The 25,424-nt window shown below is 54.4% G+C and overlaps 2 protein-coding genes across 2 annotated transcripts; both read left to right on the forward strand.

Annotated features, from left to right (window-relative positions):
* Positions 1 to 1,913: 1,913 nt before the first annotated feature.
* KLHL18 (kelch like family member 18) lies at positions 1,914 to 20,926 on the forward strand. Its single transcript, XM_065744985.1, has 10 exons — positions 1,914 to 2,063; positions 10,974 to 11,104; positions 11,276 to 11,416; positions 13,651 to 13,849; positions 14,605 to 14,765; positions 15,239 to 15,375; positions 16,524 to 16,761; positions 18,357 to 18,461; positions 18,699 to 18,810; positions 20,540 to 20,926. The coding sequence occupies exons 1-10, from the start codon at positions 1,914 to 1,916 to the stop codon at positions 20,924 to 20,926; spliced, it is 1,761 nt and encodes a 586-aa protein (XP_065601057.1).
* A 3,382-nt stretch (positions 20,927 to 24,308) lies between these two features.
* On the forward strand, positions 24,309 to 25,209 carry LOC136053898 (cathelicidin-3-like). The gene is given in 5 exon segments (XM_065744861.1): positions 24,309 to 24,344; positions 24,346 to 24,477; positions 24,693 to 24,800; positions 24,876 to 24,959; positions 25,063 to 25,209. Coding segments are annotated over 5 exon segments (456 nt in total). The 3' UTR covers positions 25,159 to 25,209.
* The last annotated feature ends 215 nt before the right edge of the window (positions 25,210 to 25,424 follow it).

Genomic DNA, 25,424 nt, shown 5'->3' on the forward strand with positions numbered 1-25,424 from the left:
TTAACATCTAGCAACACTTGCTTGTCTTCCCCTTAGCTCTGCAGAGCAAAATCACTGCAGGAGCACAAGACAGGATCTCTTTATTCCTAGTGAGCACCTGATCTTAAGGCTTCCAGAAGAAATAAACCACACGTCTGACAACTCACAGTGAAAATCTTGTGTTTGTAGAATCACGAAGGTTGGAAAAGACCACTGAGATCCCCAAGTCCAACTCCAGTTCATCACCATTAGTGCCCACTGCCCACGTCCCTCAGTGCCACATCCACAGTTGTTGAACACCTCCAGGGATGGTGACCCCCCCACCTCCCTGGGCAGCCGTGCCAGTGCTTGGCTAGTGCCTGTAGCACTGCATGGGGTTGTTGTAACCAATATGAACCAGAGAAAGAGAACAGATTCAGAATGAGGCAAATTTTCCTCATTGCAACAATGCAGTGCCCATTGCTCAGTGCTTAGAGAAAGCCTGGGAATATTTACTACCATTAGAAGATGGGAAGGAAACAGCCAAACACCTCATACTCTTAGCCAATAGAGTAGAAATGCCATACTCTCCAGCTCGTTAGGAATAACCAGGCACCCTGGCAGTCTGATTTTTAATTGGCTTTTGTCTGTAGAGGGACTTTTATTGAAGCACTATGAAGCAAACTACCCATTTGTTGGTCAGCTAGCCACATTTGTGGCTGCTTCACCACTCTAAACTCCCTCCCCCTTGGAACAATAAATGCTCAAACAGAAAGTCAGCAACCCTGTTTCCAGGTGGAGGGCAGTCACAAGTAATGTCCCATGACAGTTTGCCTTGGGGTTGGTGTTCTTCCACATCTTTACCAATGACACAGATGATGGGATCAAGTTCAGCAAGTTTACAGACAATACCAATCTGAGTGGTGCAGTTGGTGCAATAAGAAGGGAGAGGTGCCACCCAGAGAGACCTGCACAGCCTCGAGAAGCAGATGCACATCAACCTCATGACATTCAACAAGGCCAAGTGCAAGCTGTTGGGTTGTGGCAATCCCAACTGTGAGTACAGAGTGGGAGATCTTACTGAGAGCAGCCCTGTGGAGAAGGACTTTGGGTTCAGATGGATGAAAGACTGCACATGAGCCAGCAATGTGTTCCTGCAGCCTGGGAGACTGACAGCATCCTGGGCTGCATCAATAGGGAGAGAGAGGGGACTGTCCCTCTCTGCTCTGCCCTTGTGGGGCCCCACGTGGAGCTCTGTGTCCGGCAGCACAGCAGGGATTGGAGCTCTGGGAGTGCATCCAGAGGAGCCCATGGGGCTGCTCACATCTCCTATGGGGACAGGCTGAGAGCTGGGGGTGTTCAGCCTGGAGGAGAGAAGGCTCGGAGATGACTTCACTGTGGCCGCCTAGTATTTAAAAAGGGTTTATTAGCAGGAAGGAGACTGATTTTTTTACACGAGTAGATAGTGATAGCACACGGAGAAATGGCTTTAAACTAAAAGCGTGGAGATTGCCATTAGATATGAGGAGGTAATTTTTCACTCAGAGGGCACTGGCACGGGAGGGGAACGCGGCCCTGAGGAAATGCACGGGGCCTTGAGGATGGCACGGCCCTAAAGTGCCCGGGGCAAGGGGAGGACGTGAACCAGAGGAGGAGACACGGCCTTGAGGAGCGGGACACGGCCCTGCGGGACCCGCACATACCTGCACCCCGTCAGCCAGGCCGAGCTGCACCGACCCCACTGTCGCGGCGCGGAGCGGCGTGCAGCGTTCCCATGGCAACGCGCGCTTCCGGCCGCCGCACCGGAAGTTGGTGAAGGAGGTGGAAGAGGGAGGCGGGGCGCTTCCGCCCGCGGGGAGGGGGCTGAGGCCGCGCTACGGTGGCCGGGAAGGGTCAGAGTGCGGGGGAGGCGAAGCGGAGCGGGGCGGGGGAAGCGCGGTGCGGCGGTCGGGACGATGCTGGAGGCGGCGGCCGCGAATGCGGCCGAGCCCGAGCTGGACCCGGAGGATCTGGTGCATTTCTCGGTGGGCGATCTGCCCAGCCGCGGCTACGGAGTGATGGGCGAGATCCGGAGGCAGGGCAAGCTGTGCGACGTGACCCTCAAGGTGCGAGCGTAGGGGGGGGGGGGCTGAGGGATTTGCTTGGGGTTGGTCCCCGCTCTCCTTTGGGGGGTGGGAGTCGGGGAGAAAGAGGATCTGGGGATCCCTATTTGGGGAGGGAGTGGGGAGATGAGAGCCTATTTGGGGAGGGAGGGGGAGGTGATGCCACCGGGGATCCCTTTGGTGAGGAGAAGGGGGAGCTGAGGGCCCCGTTTTGGGGGAGAAGAGCGGAGCTGAGAACCCAGATTTTGTGGGAGGAAGGTGGGAGGGCTGAGGGCCCCCACCCACGTCCTTGTAGTGAAGAGAAGGAGGAGCTCGGGGCCCCATTTTGGTGGGAAAAGAAGGCTACTAAGAGCCCTCGTTTTGTGGGGAGAGAGGGGGAGATGAGTGTCCCCATTTTAGGGGGAGAAGGGGGGAGCTGAGTGCTCCCACCCAGTTATTCTGGTGTTGAGAAGTGTGGGAGGAGAGTTCTCCCCATCTCTTTTGGAACCAGGAAGGTGGGGAGCTGAGGACCCCGATTTGGAGGGAGAAGAGAGGGGGATGCTGAGGAACTCCATTAAGTGGGGGGGCTGAGCAGCCTCCCTGCCTATTTTAGGGGTGAGAGGTATCACAATTAAGGATGCCTCCTTTCCATCCCTTTTGGAATTAGGAAGGGAGGAGCTGGGGGCCTGAATTTTGGGGGTTCCCCCCTTTAGGTGAGAAGAAGATAGAGCTGAGGGGCTTTTCATGCCTCTGCTGCAGAGAAGGGAGAGATGATGGCCCCTTCCATTTAGCAGAAGAAAAGGGGAGCTTACCCTCCCCGCCTGCCCTCCAAGACTTTTGTGGGAAGGAGGAAGAGCTGAGGACCCACATTTTGGGGAGGAGAAAAGCAGTTTCAGTGCTGAGAAGTATGGGAGCAGTGATTGCATTTCCCCATCACTTTTGGAACAAGGGAGGGGGTGAGCTGGGTGCTGCTCTTGGTGGGGGGGGGGGGGGGCAGGGCAGCAGGGGCTGCCCCCTCCCTGTGTTGGAAGTAGCACTGCATCCAGTTTCTTGCTCTGAGCTATCCATAACTTTGTTAAACCCCCCAAAATCGGGCTGTGCTGGGCGATGTGAGGGATCTGAGAGCATTGTGTGCACCCAGGATGCACAACAGTGGGATTGCATGGGTTAGAGCCCAGCATTTTGTGTGCTGCAGAGCTGCTTAGTCCCTTTGCTGTTGTCCTGAGGTTTAACCATGCAGGAAGCTGTTCCCCAGCCAGCTCATCCCAGAAATATTCACCTGCTGCTGAAGAAGCACCCAGCAAACCTGAATCAGGCTCACAGCACCTGAGTTGTTCAGTCCCTGTTCCTGCACAACATGGCCACTTGTCACAAGCTGGACTGACCTTCCAAAATGTGTCACCTCATGCCAATAACCACAGCAGTTGTAGGTAATCCTCTGCCAAAACCACTTGGTGATGGAGAGCACCATTTTAGCAGAATTAAATTTTGAATGGTTGTGTCTTTTGTGACTCTGTTTGGCTCCTTGCTACGAGTAGGATGTTGAGGTGCTGGAGCGTGTCTAAAGAAGAGCAACGGAGCTGTGAAGGGTCTGGAGCACAAGTCTAACAGAGAGCAGCTGAGGGAGCTGGGGTGGTTCAGTCTGGAGAAGAGGAGGCTCAGGGGAGACCTTATCACTTTCTATAACTGCCTGTGAGGAGACTGTAGCAGGTGGGAGTCAGCCCCTTCTCCTAGGTGAAAGTGATAGGATGAGAGGTGATGGCCTCAGGTTGCACCTGGAGATGATCGGGATGGATATTAGGAACAATTTCTTCTCTGAAAGAGTGGTGATGCAGTGGCACAGCTGCCCAGGGAGGTGGTGGGGTCACCGTCTGTGGAGGTGTTCAACGACTGTGGAGATGGGGCACTGAGGGATGTGGTCAGTGAGCACAGTGGGGTGGGTAGGGGTTGGACTCTGTGATCTCAGTGGTCTTTTCCAACCTTAACGTTTCTGTGGAGCAGTGTGGTGAGGCTGTAGCTATCCTAGAACAGGGTTGTCTTGCTCAGTCAAGCTGCTTTGCTTCATTCAGAGGTCGACAAGAAACAGTGTCGTGGTCTTGGAACATCTCAGCACAACATTTCTGCTAAAGTAGCTGGAAATAGTTTTCATACGTGTAGGTTTACCATCTCATAAGTGCTTTTTTTGGTTTGTTTTATCTTTTTGTCTTCCTTGCAGAGTGAGAAAGCTTTTAAAATGTGAAGAAAAATTAAAATTAAAGAGATCTCCAGTGGCTCTGCCAGGATGTGTGCTGTGGCTGTGCTGGGCAGCTTGATGGGTGAGGGCACCACGTTACCCCCACTTTTTTTTCCTTATTATATTTTGTAACGTCAGCCCTCGCTGCCTGGGCAGGGCGTGGAGCTTTTTATTTCTGCAAAAGCCTAAAATCTATTTAACAACGTGCCTCTGTCTTCCTTAAAACGAGTCTTAATTTCTTCCACCTGGATAATTATACCCAGGAGACATCCCAGCACCAAGTGATGTGTTTGACAGAGGGCTGGTGGTGTATTTCCATGTTGGTTTGAATAGCAGTCCAGCTTTCCCTGCACGCCATGGCCCCAGAATCCTCCATTAGTTGGACTGCTCTGAGCCACTGTGTCAGAATTTCCTGCCTCTCTTTGCCTCATTCACATTGCTCAGCTCTGGCTGGTGCGTCCTGTAGCAATTGAATTAGTGCTGCTGCTGTATGAGAGCCAAGCCATTGCTCAGTACAAGGTGTCTCCTCCAGCTTGCTCAGCACGCACTGCTGAGTGTTGGGAGGGTAATTATTCTTAGCTTAACTTCAGAGATGTCTTAGGATCGGTTTGCTGGGCACGGCTGACGTAAAAGAAAGCTGCTTTGCCTTGACCTTGCTCGGGAATGCGTTTTGCATCGGATGAGAAAGCTGGATCCTGCACAGGAGCAAGCAGAGGGAATCATGTGGCAGGGACAGAGCACAGGACCCAAGTAGGGGTAGGATGCAGCAGCATTTCAAGTCTGCAGTGGATCCCGTTGTGCTTTGCAGCACTGCAGTGGGTCTGTTGCCTTATTTTCACTCTACTTCTCAACCATCAGCTTAAGAAAGGAGAAACACCTGCCCAGCACTGCTGTGGGCCAGCAGCTGGGTTCAGGGTGTGACTGCCATCCCAGCTCGCAGCTGAAACAGGAACCAGCAGCACTGTTGTGGCATGGCTCTGTTTTTTGGTGGCCTCTTTACTGCTGTCGATGTGGGCTCAACCATTCTCTCAGCAAGAGAAGTGTTTGCTGTACAAGCAGCCTTAACGTTATTAGGAAGCATTGGGGTTCTTCTTCGTTGTACTGATTTCCCTTTGTCAAGCAAGGTGGGTGTTCATTCATCCAGAGGGAGGTGTGGAATTGGCTCTCCTTTCTCAGAAGCCATGCTGCTGCTGTTTGTGTTGCTCTGTAGGAGCCTCAGCAGCATCTGGCAGTGCAGTTAAGATGTGATTACGAGGAAGATGTGCTGATGTGCCTGGCTCTGTCAGATCTCCGATTATTCCAGCTCAGCCTTGGGAAATGTGCTCTTGGTTGTCCATGTGAAAGCAAAACGTCACTGGGCAGTAAGTGAGCCATGCATCTTCCTCAAGGCTTAGGAAGTGTGCACCACCCAGAGCCAAAGCTCCTACCCCATGTGGATGGCTGAGATTGCAGACTGGAGAAGCCTTTCTCTTTCCTACCTTCTCAATAGCTGCAAGACAGCTCCTTCTGCAGGTACTCTGTACAAACATCTGCCCTTTCACTCTCCCTTTGGCAGCACCCTGAAGAAGCTCAAGTGCTTACATAAAGGATAATTTTAGGATGATTTGGAAGAAACAAACGTGAAGAAATGGAGGCATGCCTTATTCTGTGGTCACTGATAATTTTCCTTTGGTGAGAGCAGGGCTTTGCTTACTAAGGCCAAATTTCTGCTGTCCCACCATTCTTGGGGGATCCGGGTCCAGGGAGTCCTGGGCCGTGTCTCAGCGTGGCTTTGGTTGGTTTTAGGAGACAAAACAGCACAGCTGTTGGCAGGTTGTGCTGGTGATACTGCTGAAAATCCTCTGCTGTGCAAGTGGGACTTGTGTGTGTCTGTTCATCCTGTATCAGCGTTACCACAGAGCTGACTGTGGCTGTGCTGGTGATGAGGAAATGCCAAGCACGAAGCACTCAGAGCACATGCTGCAAAGAAGCTTCTCTGCTTTTTTTTTTTTGGGGGGGGGGGGGGGGGGCATTGGAGCAGTTTGTAGCCAGCAGCCTCAAACTGTGGGTATTTCAGCTATTCCAGATTGAGTTTTCAGTCTGCACGCTGAGGTCTGGTGTTGGGTGCTCAGGCTTTGTCACCTGGGCGTGACAACATTTTAGAGATGGGTTAAGGCTTGGCGTGCCATCTCTGCCCGTGGTGACATCTCCAGCTGTCACCTGCTGAGCCGTTTGGATGTGACCACAGACACTTGCTGTGAGGTTTTGGATGCATTTGGGGAGGTTGGATTTCTGTTCCCATCTCTTTTTTTTTTCCCCCTTGGAGTTAATTATATTTACCTCCATTTCTTTAACCATTTCTCAGGAGATCTTGGGGGCTATTTTCAGACTGCATACCCAAGGCATTTCACACTTAGTAGCATTTTTTATCTCAGCATGAGGCTTTGAGCTCTGAGTGTTATTTCCACCAGCAGCACTGCTGTTGGTTTTGGCTTACTGGGAGAAATCAATGAGCTTTTCACTAAGCCAACTGCGTTGTTGGAGCTCTGCATTAAGGGTTTGGGTTCCAGCAGGGTCCCTGGGAGCGTCTGTTGCTCTGCAGATGTGCAGGCATGCTGCTGGGATGGCTGAGCAGAACGAGCCCCATGGCAGAGTGTAGATCTCTGTTAGGAGCTCCTCGATTTAAAATCAGATAATCTTTTATGGGCATGAGACCCTCACAGTAAGGATCTTAGGGGAAATCTCATCCTGCAGAAGTAAGGAGCTCCCTTGGATTACAGCTGGAGTCATTTTCTCTCTTCTGTCCCCACGTCTCAGCTGCTCTGGGCTCTATTCCCTTATATGAAGACAGATATTTTTAGCACTCCACGTAGACATTAAACCTGAAGCATTAGCAGTAACCACGCGTTTCTGCACTGAGCTTTGTGCTTGCTTCCCTTGTGCATGGCAGGCAAGCTGATTTCACAGCGTGCTTGCACTGCTTTCATTTACTACCCCTAACAGAAAGCCACCAGTTTAATTCCTACAACATCCTCCCTGGGTCTGGAATGCCAACGTCGTGCCATGCCAGGGGAGAAGTGTGTTTAAAAAGACCTTTGCAGCAGAGGGCTCAGGAGATGTCTCAGCTCTGCAGCACGTTGTCACAAAAACAATGGATGCCTTTAGTACACCTACACCATTTTCCAGTGGAGAAAGCTTCATTGTGTCCTGGAGCTGGTCGTGGGAACCTAAGGGAGAACACTCCTTCTATTAATCAGCCAGAGAAAGAGGGTTCTGTTGTATCTATGGTCAGGATTGCAAGCTGCACTTCTGTTTGTGTTTCTGGAAAACAGTGTATTTTCCATTTAAAAGAAAGGTGAGTTCTTCTCCCAGTCTGGGATTGCCCCGACCCAACAGCTTGCACTTGGCCTTGTTGAATGTCATGAGGTTGACATGTATCTGCTTCTCGAAGCTGTGCAGGTCTCCCTGGGTGGCATCCCTCCCTTCTTATTGCATCAACTGCACCACTCAGCTTGGTGCCATCAGCAGGCTTACTGAGGCTGCACTCGATCCCATCATCTGTGTCACTGGTAAAGATGTTGAGGAGCACTGCTCCCAAGATGAACCCCCTGGGGACACCACTCATGACCTCCCTCCATCTGGACACAGAGCCACTGACTACAGCTCTCTGGCTGCAGCCACAGCAGCACTTTATCCACAAAGGAGCCCACCCTCCAAACTCACAACACTCCAATGTGATTGTGTGGGACCAAAGCCCTTGCACGAGACCAGGTAGACCGCATCAGTCGCTCTTTCTCAGTCAGCTGGTGCCACCACTAAAAAGCAGCAGACAAACAGTGATTTGTGATTGCCTCTCTGGGAGTGCCTGCTTCCCAACCCCATCACAGGTGCTGCCACAAAGCGATCTGTTGCTGCTAAAGAGAGCTCCATTCAGCTGAGAGCTGAAGCCCCTGCTGAGATCCTGCTTTAGATGCCCATCCTGTGATGCTGCAGAGCGAGGGAGGCTGGGTGCTGAGTGCCAGCCTGGCACACAGAAGTGTCTCAGCAGTTGGTCCGTGCCATTAGGCAGGCAAAGAGAGCCTGTGAGCAGAAGGGAGTGCTGCTGCAGGAGGTGCCAGCTGTCCCTTGGCACCACGCTGCCTTTTGGAAAGGGTTTGTTGTCCTCTGCAGTGCGTGCAGCTGGAAACACAAAACTAAAAGAAGAAGCGTTGCTCTGAACAGAAAGGGCAGTCAGTTCCAAAGGCAGCTGAGTGAGAGCTGCTCTGTAAAATCTGAACAAGAACTGAACAGTCAATCCCTCTGCTGCACGAGTGCTTGGTGAGGGCAGGGTTACTCAACCCCAGAAAGCCATTTTTTGCCTTTTTTTAACGTCCTGCTGGTACTTCTGGAATTAGCAGGCAGAGCTGTGATGGATTTGAGGCAAGTGGAAACCTGTTGGTGGGCAGAAGTTAGACTTGATGATCCACGTGGGTCCCTTTCAAGCTGGGTTATTTGGTGATTCTCTGCATAAGAGGCAAGGATGAATGGAGGGGGCATGTGCTGTGTTCATCCTCAGAAGTGTTTTTCTCCTCATTCAGGAAGAACAGGTATTGCCATTGGCTGCAGCTGAGCTGTTCCTTCAGGACTCGTCATTAAACCTTGATGGTACAAACACAGTGATGTATTCTGGACCAAAGATCCCAGCCCATAAATCTCCTCGAGGCCCTTCTATCATTATTGCACGAACAAGTTAAAAACAACAAATAAAACAGAAGGGCAAGTTTTATCTTGCCCAGCACCTCTTGGCTGGTGGTGATGGCAGCGTGCAACTGGCTCAGCTGTTTGCTGATACAGCCACAGAGCTCCCATCCTCCCTTTCCCATGCTAAGACAGCAAAAACAATTCCCTTTTTCACACAGCTCGTTTCTGTTTTGTTTCCCTGACCCACAACGTCAGCACGAGGGAAGTGTGGATGGGGATGCGAGGCTCAGATCTGCACAGGGGCATAAAGTTTCTCTTGAAGCAATTAGAACAAGCTCTGATGAGCTCACACCCCACCTTGCTGATGCAGGATCATCCCAGTGCTCTCACTCTGTTAAATGGGGCATTCCAAAGGGTGAAACCCAACCAGGGAACGTGTCTATCCCTGGGAGCTGCTGAGCAGATGGGTGGTGCTGCCCAGGACAAGGTATTTTTTCCCTGTGATGATACAGCTGTCATTAACCCAGCTGGAATCTTGCTGTATGACTTTTAAGTGTTGGCTTCTGCAATAACAAGATGCATTATTTCTAGGGAGGCATCGCATCCTGAGAGGTGGAACTGTGGCTGCACCTCCCTGAAGTCGTGCCAGCCTTGGGATTGGAGGGCAGGGATTTCGGAGTGCCCTGATGCTCAGGCACTGCTGCAGTCTGTGATGATTGCACCTGGAGCACAAGGAGCCTGTTGTGTGTTGATGCTTTTCTGCCTTTCCCAGGGAGGAATGTGAAGTGTTGGTACAGTATTGCCTAGAGGTGGTGGGTGCCCCCTCCTTTATGATACTCAGGGTCAGGTTGGCCACCTGAGCACCCAGTCAATTCACATGTGTCCATGTTCATTGCAGGGGACTGGAAATCCCATACATCAGAGCTCTGCTAACCCCACATCGGTGCTGCAGTTGAGCTGGAGCCATGCTGTGGTGCAGCACTTACTGCTGTAGAGCTGCTGGACATCTGAATCTTTATTCCTTCCTATAGTTTCCATGCTTGTCCTGCACAGCTCGCTGCTCCCATCCTCTTGCTTCATTACCTTATTGTCTGATTCCTTCCTCCCTCCTCTGGAACACCATCCTCATCTGCCAAGCCGAGGAGTCATCTCATTCCTGTCTCTTTCTCCATCACATTTAGTTGCCATGGTCATCTCCTGTAGGGTGAAGTTATCAGAGCAGGGAGGGAAGGGGAAAGTCCCACCTCTTGCTTACACGTGTGTAGTGCTCAGTTCCTCTTTTCTTTTTTTTGAATGCTGGGGATTTTCCTTTCTAAGCTCCCAGGAAATCACATTTACAGAGGGCACTAGGTCTGGGCTTAAAGGAAGATGCAAGGTACTGGGTTTGATTTAAGCATAAATCCCCAGACTCAGGTAACTTTTCTGCTAATAGGTTGCCTGGACATGAAAGGGCAACAAAGTTTTTTGCAGAGGGATGCAGAGGAGGAGAGGATTCCTGGCTGACCTAGAGAACAGAGCACCTGCTGCTCTAGCTTGTTTGTCCTGATGAAACAAAGCTCAAAAGGGAAAAATCTTGCTGAAGTGGGGAAAAAGGCAGTGCTGTACATGCTCAGATAGGTGTAGACTGGTGTGAGTCAGGTTAGCGTGGAAATTAGGGGAAAATTAACAACTCTGAACTAACGAGGAGGGGTGAGAAGTGGAATTGGAGATGCAAGAACCTTACAGACCTCTTTTTGTGAAGGCTTTCAGAGGATATAAATGTGAGCTGGTGCAGCAGAGCCTATGTAGGCTCAAAGGAGATGAGGTTCTGGTGAAGGTGGCTGGCTTTTTGTCTGTGGGACTGTCATGCTATCACAGTGACTGCTAGGAAAACCAAATTCAGAAGTTCAAGATGAAAAGACACAGTGTCTTCTTTGCACACTGACATTCTCTTTCAGCCCTTGGGCTGGCAGAGCTGTGCAACAGGGAATCACCTGGACCGTGTGGTTGGTGGTGGATGCTACTGACCTTACCTCCTCCTACTCTTTTGCCTCTCCTTGTAGGTGGGGGACCATAAATTCAGTGCTCACAGGATCGTGCTGGCAGCTTCCATCCCCTACTTCCACGCCATGTTCACCAACGACATGATGGAGTGCAAGCAGGATGAGATTGTCATGCAGGGGATGGACCCCAGGTAAAGTCCCCAGGCACCTGCACAGGGATAACAAGTCCTTTGCAGGACTTAATGTTGCACGTGCAAGGCTTGGAAGCCTGCCCTCCACAGACTGCACAAGGAGGGTTTTTTCCTGTCAGCAGTGCCCTGTTTTAGGTTCACTGAGTTCCACTCTTTCTCCCCGTTGCTCAGCGCGCTCGAGGCTCTCATCAACTTTGCCTACAACGGTCACCTGGCGATTGATCAGCAGAACGTGCAGTCTTTGCTGATGGGAGCCAGCTTCCTGCAGCTGCAGAACATCAAGGATGCTTGCTGCACCTTCCTCAGAGAGAGGTAAGGGGCTGCCAGTCGTCTTCTGCAGCAGAAGTCTGCTCTGTAACCCGTGATAAGGTCTCCATCTCCCGAGGCTCACTGTTCCCCTTGCCTATTGAACAAGTGGTTTGCAAGATGCTGCTGCTGGGGACAGTGTAAGGCCTTGGCCAGCTGTGGGAATTTATTATCTGCAGCAAAACTGAGTGAATGTTTCCCTTTCTCAGGGCTAGCCAGGTACCCAGCACAGTGCTGCCTCCCCAGGAGCAAAGCCATGCTCCCAGCAGTTCCCCTTCCTGCTGCTGACTGTATGGAAGGGGAGGAACAAACAAACAGACCCAGCGTCGGATAGGAAGCAGTGGCAGAGTTAATTGATTCCAGTTTTTCCAGTCCTCTAGCTGATGTTTGGCTGTAAGATCATTCCAGCAGCATGATCTGGAAAGCAAAAAGCAGGGTCATTCCTTGGAAACCTACCACACAGTTTCAGGCAGTGCCAGGAACCTGATGTGCTTTGCTTCCCCCTCGCTCCCCAGCCTGATTTCTCTGCAGCTGCTGTTTGTATCCCATGGTGGGAGATTGAACACACACACTGAATGCAGTTTCTCCTGTAGTTGCTGTATCACTTCTAAATAGAATGAAATCTGTGGCCTGGGGAGAAAAACTGTTCCCTCTGTGTTCAGGATGTTCCGATTTTCTGTTCCATGTGAATCCTGAGTTTCTGTTTGTTTAAAATAAGGTTATATGAGATGGTAGAGTATTCATTTTTTCTTTCAAAACCATTTTACTTGGGGTTCTGGATGTGACAAAGAGGTGGGTAGTATTGATTGAGGAGCTCCTGCTAGCTTTAGGTGGCTCAGTTTAGATCTAGGTTGAACAAAGTTGTTTGATTTGCCAGAAGTTTGGCTGCCATCCTTCTCCCAAATCTGGAGCAGTGGAGTATTCTGAGTTAAGTCCTGGATTTGAGAGATTGGCTGCCACTCAGTAACAAGAAACTGGTGTAGTCTGTTCATTCAGAAGAGCTGGAGCATGCACACTGAGCTCTCTCTCTTATGTGGGGATGTGGCTGGGATATTTTCATGTGCACTATGCTGTAAGCAGGCCCCCTCTGGCTGTTGTCTCAGTTCCTAGGGGCAGGGCCAGAATGAGCACTCTGCTGTGAGCTGCACTCTGTTCCCCATATAAAAACCATGTGAGCTCAGCCTGAGGGTCTGCAGAAGTGTCATCTGGGTGCAGAGTAATTAGAGTGTCAAAGAGGAATGCAAAAGCATGAGCTTTGGACCTGCTTAGAGTGCTTGGGAATGCAAGAGGGAGAGCTTTGCAGAGTGAGCTTTGAGGGTCATCCTAGTGTGACAGTCCCCCTCCATCAGCACTGTGCATTGCTTTTAGGGCCATAATTTAAATCTGGGCCTTTCCCCTAAGGTGAGTACAAGTGGTTTCCCATCCTTGCCTGCATCTGGACACCATTGCCAACAGCTGGGCCCAAACATTTCCCCATGTGGACGTTCTCCAGTATCTGCTGATCAGTGCCACAGGGCGACACAACTGGTGGCTCTTCTTGAGCAGTGACATGCCAGTGCTGGGCAGGGCTTCTCCTTGGAACAGAAGTGTCCAGGTCACACAGGTGCTTCTGTAGAGCACCTTCTTGTGGTGAGGATTACCTTCTCCAGTTGTTTATGCTGCTGAACAGCTCTATGGAGCTGTTTTTGCTCAGGGTGCTCCAGTCTGTAGCAGTGCTTCTCACCATGTAACCTCCAGCTGCAAAAGCATCTTTGCTGAGAAAACCCCCTTCACGTCAGGACGTGGCTTTATGAGAATGTCAGAGGTGCTGTTCTGTTGTGTGCATACATGCAATCCATATCTGTTGGTTACATTTTTTGTGCTGTGGGCTTGAATGCAGCTTTGTCCAGCACTGGAATTCACAGAGGTGCACAGCCCAGCAGTCAGAGATGTGAGAGAGGGATTGCTGGGCAGGGCCTCACGCTTCCCCCAAACTGACAGCCTGTGACCTTAGGGCAGAGCCCTGCCCAGCACTGCTTGGCAGGTTTAAGGGCAGATTTTAGGTCGTGCTTTCCATCCTCTCTGTCTGCTGTGGATTCACCTTCAGGTCTGTGCATAGGTGCGTTCATTCATGTCGTTCTGAAAAGCTGCACTAGGAACAGCACTCAGCATCACACACCCTCTGATGCTTGCTGCCCTGAACCCTTTGGCTTTCTTTTTTTTCTGTTAAGCTGACATCTGCTTCTCCCTCTCCTTCCCAGGCTTCACCCCAAGAACTGCCTGGGCGTGAGGCAGTTTGCGGAGACGATGATGTGCGCAGTGCTCTACGATGCTGCCAACAGCTTCATTCACCAGCACTTCGTGGAGGTGTCCATGTCTGAGGAGTTCCTGGCACTGCCCTTTGAGGACGTCCTGGAGCTCGTTTCTCGGGATGAGCTCAACGTGAAGTCTGAAGAGCAGGTGTGTGTGGGTACCCAGCAGAGCCACTCGTTTCCTCGGAGGGTGAGGCTGAGGGTGTGGGCTGTGTATTCCAGGCTGGAGCATTTTATAATGAATATTCCACTGAATTTGCCATCAAGAGGCTCCTCCAGACAGGCTGAGCCACTCTGGGTTGTTTCAGCAGCCCTAAGGATCTCTTAGTGCAGGAGATACAGGGCCTGTCCTTGAGCCAGAAAACCTGTCCTGCTCCTTGTGAGGAGGTGACAAAAAGCAGCCCTACCACTGAGCTGAGCAGGCTCCTTTAGTAGGGCTGCTTGGTCCAACAGACAACTCAATTCAAGTTTTAATTGAGAGAGTGCTGTGAACCAAGAGCACGCCTCTCCAAGAAAGCAGGCTCCCTTTGTAATCCCAAGTCAGGAAAGCAATGCATCGTACTGCAAAGTAGCCATCCTTAACAGGGCAGGTGAATGGTGTTAGGATGAGCTCTGTGTCTCCAGTGACTGTGGAGGGAGCCTAGAGAGACCAGCTCATTTTCCACAGGAGTAGAGCACTGTTATTGCAGACTATGTCAAGGCAAAGCAGGCAGTGCCTCAGCCCTGCTGCAGGAGAGATGCAGCATAGAGCATCACTACTCTGTCTTTAAACTGTCACCTGACGTGAGGAGATCATTGTCAATATGTGGTTTCTTTTCCATCAGACCCCTGGCAGCAGGAGGAGCTTGGCACAAAAGCAACAAACAAAACCAACTTCAACCTCCCTTGCCTCTGTTCTGGCAGGTGTTTGAAGCTGCTCTAGCATGGATACGCTATGACCGAGACCAGAGAGAGCTGTTCCTGCCTGAGCTGCTCTCCAAAATCCGCCTGCCCCTTTGTCGGCCTCAGTTTCTCACTGACAGAGTGCAGCAGGACGACCTGGTGCGCTGCTGCCACAAGTGCAGGTGAGGCCTGGACGTGGGCTCAGAGCACCTTGGGGTGGGTGGTGGCATCAGCAGAGGCAGCAGGAGCGTGGTTTGGCAGTCTTGGGGTCTGAAATTGTCTCTGTAGGATTAGAAAAGACCTCTAAGATCCCCAAGTCCCAACCATTGAGCCATCCCCACTGCAGCGTGTCCTCAGGGGCCACATGTCTGTGTTCCTTGAACACCTCCAGGGACAGTGACCCCACCACTTCCCAGTTCCAGGGCCTGACCACTGTTATCAGAGAAGAAATTCTTCCTAATGTGAGACAGAATACCTCACGCAGCAAAATGCAAAGCACTCTCCCCCATTTTCACCTGGGCCTGTGGAGTTGGCCATGGAGGCAGAAAATCAATTGCCTACCTCTGAGTTAAGACAGTCAGCTTTTGTCACGGGGTGGGGGAGGGGGGGGAGCCAGCATCCACTGTGCTCCTGAATGATCTCACTTTGCTTTCAGAGATCTGGTGGATGAGGCAAAGGATTATCACCTCATGCCAGAGCGCCGACCGCACCTCCCGGCGTTCAAGACCCGTCCTCGCTGCTGCACCTCGATTGCAGGATTGATTTATGCTGTTGGAGGACTGAACTCAGCAGGTACCTTGCACATCCTCTCCCTCCCCCTGTGATGGAGCTTGCTGAGTAGGACTGTGGGTTCTCCAAGACCCCATTTCACCCTCACACAAACATATAGAATCATTAGGGTTGGAAAAGGCAGAAAATACTGAACAATCTGCTTGGGAAATGTCCACTGGGGTTTTAACAGTCTGCCAAAGAATGGCTCACTGAGGTGGGGTCTGTGTGATGGGTCCGTGCTGGGCACTGCCTTCTGGGGTGGCCGTTCTTCCTTCACACACACAGTCACACAGAATGGCCCAAGTTGGAAGGGACCTCGAGGATCATGAGTCTCCAACCCCCTGCCACAGACAGGGCCACCAGCCTCCCAATTTCATGCTGCCCAGGGCCCCGTCCAACCTGGCTTTGAACACCTCCAGGGATGGGGCATCCACAGCCTCTCCGGGCAGCTTGTTCCAGCACCTCACCTCTCTCATCATAAAGAACTTCCCCCTGCCATCCAACCTAAATGTTCCCTCCCTCAACTTCAAACCATTTCCCCTCGTCCTGCCCTTTCCAAGAGCTGACTCCCCTCCTGTTTATGGCTCCCTTTAGGTACTGAAAGGCTGCAATGAGCTCACCCCACAGCCTTCCTTTTCTCCAGGCTGCACAAGCCCAGCTCCCTCATTCTTTGTAGGGGAGGTACTTCAGCCCTCTGAGCATCTCTGTGCCCCTCCTCTGGACCCTCTCCAACCGTTCCCTGTCTTTGTTACACTGGGGGCTCACGAGGGCAGAGCAGAGAGGGACAGTCACCTCCCTGTCCCTGCTGGCCACCTCTCTCCTGATGGAGCTTTCCAAGCTTCAAGAGCACACTGCTGCCTCCTGTTAAGCTTTTCATCCACCAGGACCCCCAGGTCCTTCTCTGCAGGGCTGCTCCTTCCAGTCCACATCAATGCCTGGGATTCCTCCGGCCCAAGTGCAAAGCATGGTGTGACTCAGAGGTGCTCCAGAAAGCAGAAACATCACCAGATGTGGCACTAGTGTGGGTCTGTGCTGCCCCTTCGAGGCTCCAGAAGTCCCCACTTGCAATCCTTCCGCACCGTGGGCTGCGCTGCCCTTCCCACGGCAGCTCTCTAGGGCCGTGCTGCGGAGTTGAGGAGTCGGGGGTCTCCCCCTTTTAATGTGAGTAGCAAATTTTTACGCAGGCGACTCGCTGAACGTGGTGGAAGTCTTTGACCCCATTGCCAACCGTTGGGAGAAGTGCCAGCCCATGACGACGGCGCGGAGCCGCGTTGGCGTCGCCGTGCTCAACGGGCTCCTCTACGCCATCGGAGGCTACGACGGGCAGCTGAGGCTGAGCACTGTGGAGGTGTACAACCCCGAGATGGATTCCTGGTCCAAAGTGGAAAGCATGAACAGCAAACGAAGGTAGGAGGGCTCGCTGAGTGCTTCGGAGCTGGAGGGGTACGAAGTGAGGTGGTGGGGAAGGCTGGGGGGTGCCAAAGGGAGGGGTCCTTGCGTGGGGGTGTAGCAAAAAAAAAAGAGGAGCAGAGGAATGGAGCAGTACAGAAGCAGAAGAGGTTTGCTTTTGGTGCACTTGTGCTGATTCTTCCTGGTGAGAGGAGAAAACTTGTCATCAACTCACCAAAACAACGCTGATTTACCGGGGAAGCCGTTGGCAGGTGAAAAGCAGCTGAGCAGTAATTAGTGTGAGCTGTAAACTACAGAGGTCTTCTAGCTCAGGAGGGAGGTGAGACTAAAAGAGTGTGTTCACACTGTGCTTGTGAGGTCTGTAAGGATTTGGAGCCCCGAGGAAAGGAGTCAGAGCTCCATTTCTTCATGCTGGGATACTTGGTGGTAGGTAAAGCACTGGTGTGCACAGCACAGGAAACTCTCCACTGCTGAGAGTCAGAATAAAGCTGTCCTTCCATCTCTGGCCACTGCTAGGATCATCTCTCCCTACTACAAAGCACAGGAGAATCATAGCTGGAAAGGAGAGGAAGGTTTTGACATCCCAGAGACATTTACAACTCAGCAAAAGGTGTTTGGCTTTGCCCAGGGCTACCACAGTACATGACCACCCTGGGGATCACTTGGTGGTTGGGTTTGGGAGCACAGCCTGTGTTATTTTGATAACCCACCTATTAAGCTGTGTGATCATTGTCCTCCCCACCACAACACAGTGGCTGCTTCCATGTGCAAACATCCTCCTGGCTTCCCTGGGTTCTGCTGTGGTTTTCTTCATGCTCATGCCTGGTCACAGAGCTGCTAAATTGCCCTCTGCTCTGCAAGCTTTGCAGTGCTTATTTATCATCGTGGTTGGTCTGGCTTGTTTGTTGTGGTCTGAGACGTGGATGGCTTGGGAAGAGAGCACTGAGAGAGGCTGAGGATGGGAAATCTGAGGCATGAGGTGCTCAGTGGTGGCATCCCTGTGGCTGCTGGTGCCACACTGCTTCTCAGGAGTGTGTCACAGAAACAAGTTCTGGTCATTTTGGTTCTTAAAGCAGAGTTCATCTAAATTCCTGGAACCATTTCCATCCCACGAGATCACCCACAGGCCAGCAGTCCTTTACAGGAAGCCAGAATCACTGGGATTTTGCCCCGTGCCAAAATTTACTCCTCGTGGTTTGCTTTAGTTCCTTTTATCAGGAAGAAAATCAAGTGTGTGTTCAGGGCTCATATCAGGTTAAAGGGTTTAAGCAGCACACCAGCTGTTACACTGCCTTACCGTGGCCTTTGGGAACTGGGACACTACACAGCAAACCCTCCTGTTAGCTGCTGGCTCCCTCACATCTCCAGTTGCCTCCTCTTCCCCATCCTGAAGTCACTTCCATAGTCCAACAAGCAGATCACAGAGCCATAGGGCAGCTCGAGCTGGAAGAGACCTGAAGCCCCAAATCAATACCCCGAGGGGGCTCGGTGCTGTGGAGCTGGTGACTGCAGGCCGTACACGGGGCAGGTTTGCCACCCTGCAGGTTGCAGCAGCATGCCAAAGCAGCTGGTGGTTCTGCTGCTCGTTGCAGTGCGATGGGGACGGTGGTGCTGGACGGACAGATCTACGTGTGTGGTGGATACGATGGGAACTCCTCCCTCAACTCCGTGGAGTCCTATTCTCCAGAAACAAACAAGTAAGAGCTCTGCGTGCCCTGCAGCTCATCCTCCTGCTGCTGCCGGGGCTGTGCCCACGCTGTGAGTACAACAAATGCTGTCAAGTTAGGTGTGGTGTCCCTCCCTTGGTGCAAGCAAACTGAAGCGATGATTTCAGTGCAGTAAGTAGTGAAGGGAGAGCTACTGAGAGGCAGCAGAGCTGTGCCAGCCTGTGGAGCAGCTGCCTGCCGTGCTGAGCTCACCCCTCTCTTGGCAAGGTGGACAGTGGTGACCCCCATGAGCTCCAACCGCAGCGCTGCTGGCGTCACCGTCTTCGAGGGCCGGATCTACGTGTCGGGAGGGCACGACGGCCTGCAGATCTTCAGCACTGTAAGTCCTTGCTGTGTGAGCCCTTGGTGTGGGACACACAGGGCTCATTTGTCCGGGTGGGAGTGGGAATCCGAGCTTGGGATTTGCAGGGAGCAGCAGTGAGCGTTTCCACCCCGGCCAGCACATCGGGTGCAGCTGATCGGCTGCAGAAGCCCGGAGCCAGGAGCTGCACACCTGCTTGTCTCAGCTCATTCCTGGATGGGATGAGTTTGGGGCTGTGCTGAAGTTCTTAGAGGAGGGGTCCATCCAATGGTCCCTCCGGAAACGCAGGGGATACAAAATGGTGTTGGTTGCTTTGGGGTGTTGCTTTGGGGTGTTGCTCTGGGGGGGGTTGGTGGTCTCTGCTCTGTTCCCTTCCCCTTTCCTTTTGTCTCCTCCTGTAAGCACTGTGAGCTGCTGCTTGGCAGAGCAGGGGGTCTCACTTAGGGGGATGTTCGGGGGCAGTTTGGGCACGCACAGTGTGACAGCTGCAGCCCCCCCCCTTTCCATGCCCAGTGCCACATCTCCAGATTCCCTGAACAGCTCCGGGGACGGTGACCCCAGCAGCAACCTGGGCAGCAACCTTCCCACCACTCCTTTGGAGAGGAAAATTCCCCTGTTACCCAATGTGAACTCCCCCTGCTGCAGCCTGAGGCTCCTGTAGCCTCTTTAAAACACACCCCAGAAGCTGACAAACGGGGAGGGGGGGCAAAGGGAGCTGTGTTTTCTCTGCAGCAGTGGCTGGTGGCACCCAGCTCATGAAAAGAGTCACAAAATTGTAGGAGTTGGAAGAGACCTCCAGAGATCATCGAGTCCAACCCTTCTTTTCTTGATAGTGTTGCTGCTGATATATCTTACTTGGTGCTTTGTACTCCCATTCTTCAATTTCTCTATTTCTGCAATTCTTCCATCTGAAAGGGATTTCAGTGCTGTCTGTAAGCACAGAAATAACTTTATTCCCATCCTGTTGGTACTGATGTGAAAGGTAGAAAAACTGTGATACACATAAAGCCTGATAGGAATTTCACATTATAGCCTGGCTTACTAGAACAAAATCTCCCTAATTGCCAGCTCAGTGGTAAGACCAAAGTCTCCTTTGAATTCTGCTTTTGATGGGGCCAATACCAGGGTCTGCAGAACAGTTTGTGAAGCTCCTGCTGACTCTGATAACAGAGTTCAGTGGCAGCTGTGATTGAAAGCTGAATCTCTAGCAGTGCCCTCGCTGGGGGCTGTTCAAGAAGCGTTTAGATGAGGTGCTAAGGGATTTGATTTAGGAGTTGGGTAGAGATAGTGATAGGAGGATGGTTGGACTAGATGATCTTATAGGTCCTTTCCAACCTTATGAACTTATGAACTTATTGTGGCATTGGACTGTCGAGGTCCCAAGGCTCAGTTTCTGCAACTACACGTGGTTGCTCTAACAAAGCCAGCCCTGTGCTAAGTGCACGTGGGGAAAACTAGCACGGTGAGTGTCAGATCTGTGCTGAGTTTCAGATGAGGTGCTGAGGGATTTGATCGAGTAGCTCAGTGGGTAGGGGTGGTGATAGGAGGATGGTCGGACTAGATGATCCCGTGGGTCCTTTCCAACCTAACGCATCTCTGAATCTGTTTTCCAAAACCCCGCCTCGATCCAATCCAGGCCCCGATGGAGTTCTGTTGCCTGCAGTGCTGCCAGGATCGGGCACGGCAGTGCTGTGCCTGTACGCGTTGCTGGCTGCCCCTTCACGCTGTGCCTTCCCTGTGCCTGCAGGTGGAGTACTACAACCAGCACACGGCCGCCTGGCACCCGGTGGCCGGCATGCTCAACAAACGCTGCCGCCACGGGGCGGCCTCGCTGGGAAGCAAGATGTTCGTGTGCGGGGGCTACGACGGCTCCGCCTTCCTCAGCATCGCCGAGGTGTACAGCTCGGCGGCGGATCAGTGGTACCTCCTCGTGCCCATGAACACCCGCAGGAGCCGAGTGTCCCTGGTGGCCAACTGCGGCCGCCTGTACGCCGTGGGGGGCTACGACGGACAGTCCAACCTGAGCTCGGTGGAGATGTACGACCCCGAGAGCAACCGCTGGACGTTCATGGCGCCCATGGTGTGCCACGAGGGGGGGGTCGGGGTGGGCTGCATCCCTCTGCTGACCATCTGAGGACGGGGGGGGAGGGGCAGGAGGGGGGCCCGACCCGTCGCCAGTGACACAAAAATGGGATGCGGCCGCCCCCTCCCCCTGGCTTCTGTCGGACCCCACTACCCCGTGAGGTTTCACAGTGGTGCTTTTTGGGGTCGTTTGAGCTGCGTGCTGGCCACCCCGGCCACCGAAGCAGGCAGAAGCAGGGCTCTGGGGTGAGTGCTCCTTGCACAAGGCTCCTCCGAGCTCTTTCTTCAGCTGGAGGAGGAAAAGTCGGTTAAACCATCGCTGTAGCAAACTTTGGAGGAAGGATGGCAGCGCAACGGCCCGAGGATTTCAACACGGGGAGCAAAGCAGAGCGGTTCGTTGTCGGGATAACCCTTCAAGGTCAAGAGATGCCGGCAAAAAAGAAGCTTTGGCTTTTCTGGTTGCTGTGTGAGAGGTGGCTGATGCACAGTGGGAGTCCTCTGAGGAGGAGAAGGGAGCACTGCCTCTGTCTGCGGCTGCACCGGAGACGTGGGGCTGCGTTGGGGCACTTTGGGAGCAGAAAAGCCTGCAGCAGCAGCAGCATCCCACATGGGGCTGCTGGGAAACCACAGCGCGTGCGGGATCAACGTCTCGGGGTTTTCTGTGCCGGGAAAGGTCTTGGCAATGCTCTTAGGGAACTTCCCGTGGCCAAACTGGCAGAGCCCAGGCACAGCAGTGGGCTCAGCACCACTTCCAGCCCTCCCTTTGCTGATTTCACCTCTACCCACTGCAGCCAAGGGAGAGCTGCTGCTGCTGCTGCTGCTGCTGCTGGCTCAGCCCTCCCCAGCACCAAACCCACCCAGCACCTCTTGCCCTCATCAGCCCTCCAGTGTTCCCCTGCATGAATGTGAACGGTGAGAGCCACAGCTCCCTGCCCACCAGCACAGCCACGGGGCAGGGAGCCCTCAACACTACGCCCAGGGGCAGTGGGGGGCTGCGGGGGGCTCCCTGCTGCCCCACGTTTACCAGGAGCTCCAAACCCAAATGCTTCTCCTTCGTCGCTGACTCCCAGCTGGGGATTTTAACCTGGGGTGTATATGTGGATGTCTATATATTCGGGTATTGTGTATATTTTAGGTACATATGATGAGCATATCTGGCTACAAATGCTGTTTGTCAGTACGTATTTCTGGTCGGGGGTCACTTGGGTGAACTCGTCGTGAGGTTTCCGTGCTGCTAAGACACTTCAAAAGGAAAAACCAACCAGCGATGGCAACAAAGCTGCTTTGGCATCCTCACCTCACCCCTGAGCGGGAGGAGGGACGGGAGCTTCAGGCAGCAGTTTTAGCCCTAGGTCTGTGTGATCCCCTCCGTGCCAGGAGGGCTGGGAGGAAGCAGGGAAGGTTTCCAGCCGGGAGCTGCCTGGCTGCGCGCTCTGGCAGGGAGGAGATGTTTGTCTGTGCTCTGAGCAGAGCAGGAGGGGCTCGGGATAACTGTGGGGCTCCACATGGGGTGGAGGGGGTTCAGCACGGACACGTGTGGGGTCCTGCAGCTTGGAGGGGAGAGCTGGGTGTTGTGGTTGAGCAACATTGAGAACAGCCCTTGTCCACAGCTCGTGGGTGCATTGCGGTGGGATCAGTGGGGCGGTGGGGTGCCTTGCACAGGGCTTGGCAGCAGGGGGAGGGAGGTCCTCCTGCCCTCTTCTGCCCTGGGGAGGCCGTATCTGGAGCACTGGGCCCAGTGCTGGGCTCCCCAGTTTCAGACAGACAGAGCTGCAGAGATATGGGGTGGCTGGAGCACCTCGCGGTGGGGAAACGCTGAGAGCCCCAGGGCTGTTCAGCCTGGAGAAGACAGAGGGGGTCTTACCTCCTCGGGGCACATCCAAACCCCACCGTGCCAACTGCCCTAGTGGGGCAGAAACCCCTTCCAACCCCTGCTCCTCTGGGACTCTACACCCCACCCCAAAACACGCGCCCCGTAGCGGAGCCCTTCAAATCCCCACAAGCTGCCGAGGGGAGGAGGGTGGGAACAAACCCCACAAAGCTCCTCTTCTCCTCTGGGCTCTCCCAAGGAAAAAAAAAATACCACCAGCAACCCGATCCCTTCCCGTGCGTCGTCGCCCGGCTCCGATATTCATCCTGGAAGCGAAGCCCCCATGGATGCTCTGCTGCTGGGAGCTGTGCTGCTGGGGGCCCTGCTCCCCACCGCCCCACTGCCCCCCACCCCCCGTGAGCTGGCCCGCTCCGTGCTGGAGGCCCACGGGCACGACGTGGGCAGCGGGCTGAGGCTGCTGAAGCTGCAGGGGGTCACCAGGACGGTAGGAGCTTTCCACACAGCTGCGTTTTCGGGGCGAAGGAACCTTCCCGTCCCAGCGAGCGCCGCCATTCCCTTGCAGAGGTTCGATTGGGGAACGCATTACACCATCAATCTCACCGCCCGCGACACCGCCTGCACCGCCGGCCGCTGCAGAGCCCGGCTGGGACAGGTGGGTGTGGGGCGCGGGGTGGGTGTGGGGCGGGTGTGGGGCTCCCCCTTCATCCCCCCCTTCCTGCAGCAGATCCGCCGCTGCGTGGCACAGATCTCCGTCTTCTCCTTCCTGCCCGACGCGCCGCTGTCGCTGCTCGAGTGTGGTCGCTGAGGGCCGTGCTGGTTCCCCCTCCCCGTGGGGACTGCATCCTGTAGAGGCTCTAGGGCCGAAGCCCGCCCTCGTTTCTCACCCTTCAGCCCTGACCCAGGAGCCCCACGACCCCACAAGATGTTGGCCTCAGGACACCGTCCTGCAGACCCCATCACGGATCCTGTCCCACAGACCCCATCCACCACGGGGCTGAAATAAAGATGTGCCAGGGCTGTGATGTGTGTGTGATGCCTCTTCCCTCGTCCCGACATCCTGCAGGAGTTGGCCAACCCAGGGCTACACGTGACCCTGAGCATGATGGGGGGTGATGCAGGGGACAGGAGGTGGCACGGGGGGGACCCGGGAGCACAGCCCCCGTGGTTTGGGGACAGAATGGTGTGGGGGTGGTGGGGAGTGGAATGGGAAATGGCTCTGTGGGAGTGGGTGGGTCAGAAAGCCTTCACGTGGGGATGGGGAGAGGGATGGGAAGGAGCCCGTGCCCCCGATGGCAGCTGTCCCATGGGTCAGGGGTGCTGGGGATCTCCATTGTCCCTGGGATCTGGATTGCAATGGGATGGAGTCCGATCCGTCCCTCTGTCCAGTTTGGTGGCCGTGTGACCACTCAACTCAACCAGAGCACCCCGTGCCCTGCAGCACAGCTGTGGGATGCCACGTCCCCACCGCAGCTTTTCCCCCACAGATAACGGCCGCGTTGTGGCTGCTCCCCCCTCTCCCATCCCTGTGTCCCCACGTTTCCACGTTGCCCAACTTCGGGGCCGATAAAAGGCGTTGGGGGCACAGGGCGGGCACGGGGCGAGGATGCCGAGCTGCTGGGTGCTGCTGCTGGCGCTGCTGGGGGGGGGGCTGCGCCCTCCCGGCCCCCATGGGATACCCCCAGGCACTGAGCCAGGCCGTGGACTCCTACAACCAGCGGCCCGAGGTGCAGAACGCCTTCCGGCTGCTCAGCGCCGACCCCGAGCCCGGCCCGGTGAGAGCACGTGGGGACACTGATGGGGACGCTGATGGGGACGCTGTGGGAACGTCTCGGGAGTGCTGTGGGCTCATTCTGGGGACACCTTGGGGATGTCCGTGGGGCGTCACGGGGAAACAGTGAGGAACACACGGAGATATCGCGGGGAAACGTGGTGGGAAGCGTGGCCGGGGGTGCCGGGTGGTGTCACCGCGCTGTCCCCTGTCCCGCAGGACGTCCAGCTCAGCTCCCTGCACAACCTCAACTTCACCATCATGGAGACGCGGTGCCAGGCGCGCTCGGGCGCTCAGCTGGACAGCTGCGAGTTCAAGGAGGACGGGGTGAGCGCTGGGGGGGCTGCGGGGGGGCTGTGGGGGAGGGGACAGCCCCACGTTCACTGTCCCCTCTGCTCACAGCTCCTGAAGGACTGCACCGCTCCCGTGGTGCTGCAGGGCGGCCGCGCCGTGCTCGATGTCACCTGCGTGGACTCCATGGCAGATGTGAGTGGGGACGCGACGCGGGGTGGACCCCGGGGGGTGAATATGGGACCCCACAGGGTTGGGGTCTCCGTCCCCACGTGGATGACAGCGCTTCCCCCCGCAGCCCGTCCGTGTGAAGCGCTTCTGGCCGCTGGTGCCGGTGGCCATCAACACGGTGGCCGCGGGCATCAACCTCTACAAAGCCATCAGGAGGAAATGAGCCGTCCCCGGAGCCGCTGTCGCACTGCTGCCCCCCACCCAATAAAGCTGTTTCCTGGCCATGCTGCCTCGTTGCTGTGTGTCCCCTCTGGGTGTGACAGTCCCAGTGCTGTCCCCGTGGTGCCCCCTGCTCCCCGTGCCGTCCCCCAGCGTAGGTTTGGGGTGTTGGGATGTCCGAGGACAGTCCAGATGTAGGATGGGCATGGGGGGACTGCAGCGGGCAGTGCATAGGGCTGCAGGAATCCACGGGGCCTTTGTAGGGTACAT

The sequence above is a fragment of the Cyrtonyx montezumae genome, unplaced genomic scaffold, assembly GCF_038088225.1.
Source record: "Cyrtonyx montezumae isolate F1298 unplaced genomic scaffold, pur_monq_1.0 scaffold_32, whole genome shotgun sequence".
Classification (NCBI taxonomy): domain Eukaryota; kingdom Metazoa; phylum Chordata; class Aves; order Galliformes; family Odontophoridae; genus Cyrtonyx; species Cyrtonyx montezumae.

Bases quoted from the DNA above. Each gene is read 5' to 3' on its own strand.
- KLHL18 (XM_065744985.1), top strand. From the start codon at position 1,914: ATGCTGGAGGCGGCGGCCGCGAATGCGGCCGAGCCCGAGCTGGACCCG. The intron at 13,850-14,604 runs GTGTGTGTGGGT...CTGTTCTGGCAG, and splicing joins ACGTGAAGTCTGAAGAGCAG to GTGTTTGAAGCTGCTCTAGC. The intron at 16,762-18,356 runs GTAGGAGGGCTC...TGCTCGTTGCAG, and splicing joins AGCATGAACAGCAAACGAAG to TGCGATGGGGACGGTGGTGC.